The sequence below is a fragment of the Melospiza georgiana genome, chromosome 3, assembly GCF_028018845.1.
Source record: "Melospiza georgiana isolate bMelGeo1 chromosome 3, bMelGeo1.pri, whole genome shotgun sequence".
Classification (NCBI taxonomy): Eukaryota; Metazoa; Chordata; class Aves; order Passeriformes; family Passerellidae; genus Melospiza; species Melospiza georgiana.
In genome coordinates, this window is record NC_080432.1 from 20,768,987 (window position 1) to 20,774,679 (window position 5,693).

At 48.1% G+C, this 5,693-nt stretch overlaps 1 protein-coding gene across 1 annotated transcript; it reads right to left on the reverse strand.

Annotated features, from left to right (window-relative positions):
- Nucleotides 1-387: 387 nt before the first annotated feature.
- On the reverse strand, nucleotides 388-2,674 carry LOC131081300 (cystatin-like). The gene is made up of 3 exons (XM_058020318.1): nucleotides 2,382-2,674; nucleotides 1,785-1,898; nucleotides 388-793 (listed from the first exon to the last, which is right to left on the reverse strand). Exons 1-3 carry the CDS (start codon nucleotides 2,658-2,660, stop codon nucleotides 713-715), a joined length of 474 nt encoding a protein of 157 aa, XP_057876301.1. The 5' UTR covers nucleotides 2,661-2,674; the 3' UTR covers nucleotides 388-712.
- Between the last annotated feature and the right edge of the window lie 3,019 nt (nucleotides 2,675-5,693).

Genomic DNA, 5,693 nt, shown 5'->3' on the forward strand with positions numbered 1-5,693 from the left:
ATTGTTCACCTCAGCACCTTCACCCAGTCCCAGGACTCTCTCTTGACCTGGCACTTCCCCTGCTACCTGAAAAATGCAATTTTATCAAGGGGAGCCTCCTCCTTCCTCACAGCCTTAGAGCAGTACAGCAGCCAGCACCCAAAACCATTACAGCTCCAGCCAATCTTCCCAAGATCAGGAGTTCTCCAAAGCAGAGTTCCTCCAGTGAAAACAGCTAAGCTTCCATCTTTCACTCAAAACTGGAGGCCAGGCTAAGGTACAAGCAGGGATGGTTTGTCTCCTCTGTGATCAGGACCCAATATTCCTTCTCATCCCATTCTTAGGTGACAACTAAAAGCAAACCCTCCCTCCCAGACAGCAGAAGATCAAAGAAAACCACACATCATGGCAATTATTAATTAAGTTTTTATGTTTACAGTAGTCACTTAACATGGATACCAAGAGGTTTTAGTAAGAATTCTGATACTGGAGTGAATTCATTGGGAAAGCTGTAGAAGACCAAAACAGCTGCTCTAAAATAGTCATTCCAAAGAAGAAAAAGTTGAGATCATACTGTGCTTTAAAAGTGAAGTTACATGGTTTAATTTGCATAGCACAAGCATACATCAGTAGCCAGGTCACAGGCTTTGATAAAGCCCATCTCCATCTGTGTTATTGCCTTTTTCTTTTCAATCTGAACTGGCTGCTGGCCTCTGCTGGAATCTAGGTAGGCTTACTGGCGGCACTTGCTCTCCAGCAGCTCCACTTGGTTTCTCCAAGGAACATTCAACACCACAAAGTTGCAGATGGTGTGCTACGGAAAGAAAGAAAAAAGCAGTTAGGAAAATAAGTGCCATTTACAACTGTTCTTCACTCCTGAGGCTCTCTACATTTGCTCTCTCCAGACAAGTATTCTGAGCAGCACTCCTGTGCTCAGAGCGAGTCACATCTCTTAAATAAACCCTCAGAAATAAAGCTGAGCAGCCAGCACTGCTGTCAATCAGGTTATCTCCTTTATCCACTCACACAGGAAAGCTTTCAGCATTGTTAATACTCAAACATAAGCCCACAGGCACAGCTAAGCCACTTGTGACAGATCATTGCAGTTTCCATAATGGCACACACCAGTTTTGTGCTTCTCTTATGTGCAGCTACACCTCTCACACACGCAGGAACAAAGAGCACGTACATACTATTGCTGCCATCAACAGAAGGAATGAGGCACTACAGAAAACCTCAGGCCAGATGAAGGCAGACGTGTTTGGTGCTCCCACCCAAAAAGCTCAAGTACTCATTACAAAATGCCTGTGTAACTGCTTGGTGGGCACAGGGAGATGGGGTGATGAGCTTGTTTTGGGCAGTGTTTTGGCCAAAGCTCTATTCACGGCAATACAAGTCCCACAGGAAAGCATACCAAGCATGTTTACATCACCATGGGAAAGAAGAGATGAGAATTCTGAGGAGCCTGGACTGAGAGTCAGGAGGCCTGTAGGCCTGACAGAGTTTCCTCCACATACCCTTCTGATCCAGACCACGACTGCTTCTTAAGAGGACTGAGACACATGCACTGCTCCAGCCCAAGCATCATTAAAAAACAGCCAAAAGGCCCTGCCTTCTCTGACATCAACTGGCAAGACAAGTTCTGCAAGGGCACAGCTTGCTTTGCCTTAAGTATAAAGGCATAAGGTCTCTGATGTCGGCTGAGGGAGACAGGGGAACTGACCACAGCCATCTGTATGAAGCCAGTGGGACAGGGCTGGAAACGGGGAAGGGTGGGGGTCAGCAGGCTGTGCCCTGGAGCCTACCTTGGCCATCTGGGGCTCCTCGTGGAAAGCACAGTGCTGGATATCAGTTGCTGGCTTTGTGCAGGTTGTCCGGGCAATCTCCACTTCCATTATGTACTTGACTCCAGCCACGACCTGCAACAAGACAAGCAGGCGAGGCGGCTTTACTCACAGCACACGGGGAAGGAAGGGCTCTCTGCCGAGAGAAGCCCGGCAGGAGGGCAGGCAGCGATCCTGTTACATGATGGAAAACAGACTGTGAAAGCACACAGGGAATTGGATGTGGCAACCTCCACCAAAGAGGCACTTGGCACCTCCTTAGGAACAGGAAACAAAATCCAAGTAAACAACTCCCACAAAGCGGCAATAAACAGAGACATGTGTTAACCTATGAGCAGCGCAGCAAAGCCACTGGCTCCTTCCACAGCGCGCAGCACTCAAGGTCACTCAGACTATGAGAAGCCAAGATATAAAAATAGAGCTTTTATCCACTTTTTGTGGGGAAAAAACCGACAGCTTGCCGAGGCCCCCGTGCTAGCGCTCTGCCCTTTCTGCACAGGAATCCGGCCGGCCTCACTCCCAACCCCATAACAGAGAGTGCCGCCGCCGGTGTCTCACCTGTCTCTGGGCGCTGATGATCCGCACCACCCGGCTGGTGTACATGTCGTTGCTGGCCCTGTTGTACGCCGTCATGGCGAACTGCAGAGCCCGCTCCAGCCCCTCATCGTTCTCGGGGTCCTCGATAGGCTGCGGGGCGCCCACCAGCCGCGGGCGGAGCCCGGCGCCCCGCACGACGCCGGCGAAGAAGAGCAGGGCCGCCGCCAGCAGCACAGCCACAGACACTCGATCGGCCGCCATGGCTGCGTTCTGCCAGCTCCCCCTCCCGGCCGCCGCCATTTTAAAGCCGCGGGGCGGGGCGGGCCCGGCGGTGTTTTGGGCTGAGCCCCGCCCCGCCCCGGCCGGGAGCCCCCGGTCCCGCCGGCGTTGGCCGAGGGCTTCCTCAGGGTCGGGGAGCGGGGGAGCAAAGTGGTTGGTGATGCTGCTGCTTTCCCGCACGGCAAGCTGGAGGCTCTTCCCAGACTCTGCCTCCTCGTGGGTTATTCTTGTGCTTATTTCCCTCTGCTGCGAAGGGAAAATAAAAACCACAGAGCATTTTAAGCTACCGGTGTTTTGTTGCCAGCGCACAACACCTTGAGTTATTTCCTACCTCGGCCTCCGCAGCGCTGGTGCTGCCTCACCTACGCTTCCAGGGGCCGGGGCGGCTTCCCAGACAGACGGCTCCGCTTCCCGTCTGCTCCCTAAATACCAACATTATCTCCCTCGTCCCATCAGGAACCCTAAGTTTGGAAAGACAGGACTTTATATAGCATGAGGGAGCCAGCTCTAGTGAGATTTAATGCCTGATGGAATTGTTAGGCTAAAAGAGGAGGAGGAGGTTTTGCACCTGAATATCCGCAGCTTGCCTTGTGATGGAAAGGGCTTGTCAGCTGACTGGAATATGCCTGCATGCCAGCTATATACAGCATGGAAAAATCCCTGCAGTTTGCAACAAGCTGAGCTATCAACACTGACAGGACATTGGGGTAATTCTTGTAGCAAGAGAAATAATCACAGAATGGCTTGGGCTAGAAGGGACCTCGGAGATCATTTCACTCCAACCCCCTGCCATGGACAGGGATACCTTCCATTAGAGCAGGCTGCTGGAAGCCCAGAATGAACACCACCAAAATCACCTGCAGACACCCAAACACAAACAAGCTGTATTTGTTGGCTATTGACAGTCCACACCCCAGGAAATCAGGACTTGAAACAAAGCAATTATGAGGAGAAAAAAAAAGATTTGGCAAAAAAAAATATGTTCATTCTGATGAATGAAGGGCCGCTGGTTCATGAAATAAAGCTGCATTTTGTCCATTTGTTTCTGCAGGGTGCAACAATCTTGCTCTTTCAGAGGTGCTTTTTAAAAAATATAAAACAGAAATTCACTAATAACCAGTTAAACAAAGAAGCCGGTAATTAAAGAACTTACCAAGCAGCAGAAGACTCGTGATAACATTGCAAAAGTTTGTAATACTGTGTGCTATCAGTATAACTAGAAAAATAGTAGTTTAACATCCTCTTTTGTGGTTGATATTTGAGCAATATCCAACACATTTTCATCTGCCTTTTTGTCTATGATTCAATTTCACTCAGGACTGGTGAGCTTTTTATGATACCAAGCTTACTAATTTCTCCAGATAACTGCTACATCCCTTGCCCTTTCTCTTGACGTCCCTCATGTGTCTTTCACCATTCAAAATATACCTGTCAAACATGACCATTTCACTTTTACAACTGTAACCATTACAATATGTGCAGAAAATCCTTCAAATAAATGTTCTGTAGCCTCCAGCCAAAGCTTCTGCATGGGCACAGAGATCCTGTAAAGTGCAGTCAGCCAGGCCACTGTCCAGTTGGAGTTATATGGACAATTCTGTGTCTGTGGGACTGAAAGATAAAATGCCCCACTGAATTCATTGGAAAGATTTGTAGGATAAAGCCTATAAAGATAGGGACAACAGAAATAGCAGATGGAAGTTGGATGGCAACATCAATGGGTAGTGTTACTGTGGGCCATGTGCCCAGGCTAGTTTTCATGGCACAAAAATAAACTTAGGGGCTTATGTTCTTAATGGAAAGAGTATCTTTAAATGTGTCAATTTCTCCACTTTGCAATTCCTAACGTGTACCCACTTCCAGAGTTTGGTTGAACTTCCCAGAAAAATCTCCATTGTGGCAGCCCCTCACTCTTTATCTGAGCTCCTCCCCTCCAGGCCTACTATCTGCATTTGTCTAAAGATAACAGCCTTCCTTTGGCTGGGTCCTGCAGAGCTCTAATCTCTGCATGGCTCTCACATGGAGGAACAAGAGCTTTTGTCGTCATCACTCAGTAATGAGATAGCAAACCTCAGAACAAGAAAAATAATCACGCTCCCTACAGGTAGGAGATTACCTTTGAAATATCTCAAACCCAATACACTCTAAATGGCCTTTTAATCTGCTTTTCGGCTCCTTTTTAAAATACATCAATCATAAATTAAGGGTAGATTTCCAAGTTTTCCTCTGTCAAACTGGCTGCCAGAACCAATTGCAGGGTTTGCATTTGATCACATGAGTTCCAGGGTCTCACAAAAAAAAAGGCCTCTTGAGCAAGGCAGTCAGCAGTTTATGAGATGGGTCTGAGAGTGATTCAAAACTATTTCACTGCAGTAGAAGAGTGTCCTCTGCTTATGGAAACAAACCCATCCCACATCAGCTTATTCGGTGGTGGTGGGAGAAAGAGTCTCTGCCTGCCTCTGGGACTCACGGTCACCACTCCCTGCTGTGGCATGCAGAGGCATTCTTTCGCAGGAGAGGAATGGAGGCAATGCCATGACTTGTCCATCCAAAGAAAACCAGGTCTGTGTCTTGTCTCTCAACTCCAAAAGAAAATGAATTTGAAAGTGCCCAATGAAACAGGACACAGCCACATCTCTTCTGGATGTACACACATGCCTTCACATACTGGCAAGCTCTTGCCACAAGCCAAAAGCCAGAAGTGGCTTTTCTAGATAGACTGCAAGGTGTTTACTCAGCTGAAAAACAGTAAATGCCAGGAGAGGCTTCAAGGGCACCAAAGGGCTGCTCTGAATCATATTTCTGTGCTGGCAGTACAACTGGATTAGTAAGACCCCCCTCTCAAGTTCAAAGACTTCTAAATAAGCTTAGCACTTAGTGCTGAGTGCACCTTTCGGAAAATTCAGTGGGAATAGAGCTATTGGGAAACACTGGCTCTCAGTCTGGGTGTTGAGCCCTCTTGAAAGCACAACCTTAGATTTCTTGGCAACAGAAAAAACAAGTAACAGAAAAGATGTGCAGGCAGCACTGAGGGCTGTTCACTCACTGGTGGTC

Coding starts and splice junctions, on each gene's coding strand:
- LOC131081300 (XM_058020318.1), bottom strand. CDS start 2,660: ATGGCGGCGGCCGGGAGGGGGAGCTGGCAGAACGCAGCCATGGCGGCC. Junction 1,899..2,381: donor TCATCAGCGCCCAGAGACAG/GTGAGACACCGG, acceptor GTCTTGTTGCAG/GTCGTGGCTGGAGTCAAGTA. Junction 794..1,784: donor AGGAGCCCCAGATGGCCAAG/GTAGGCTCCAGG, acceptor TTCTTTCCGTAG/CACACCATCTGCAACTTTGT.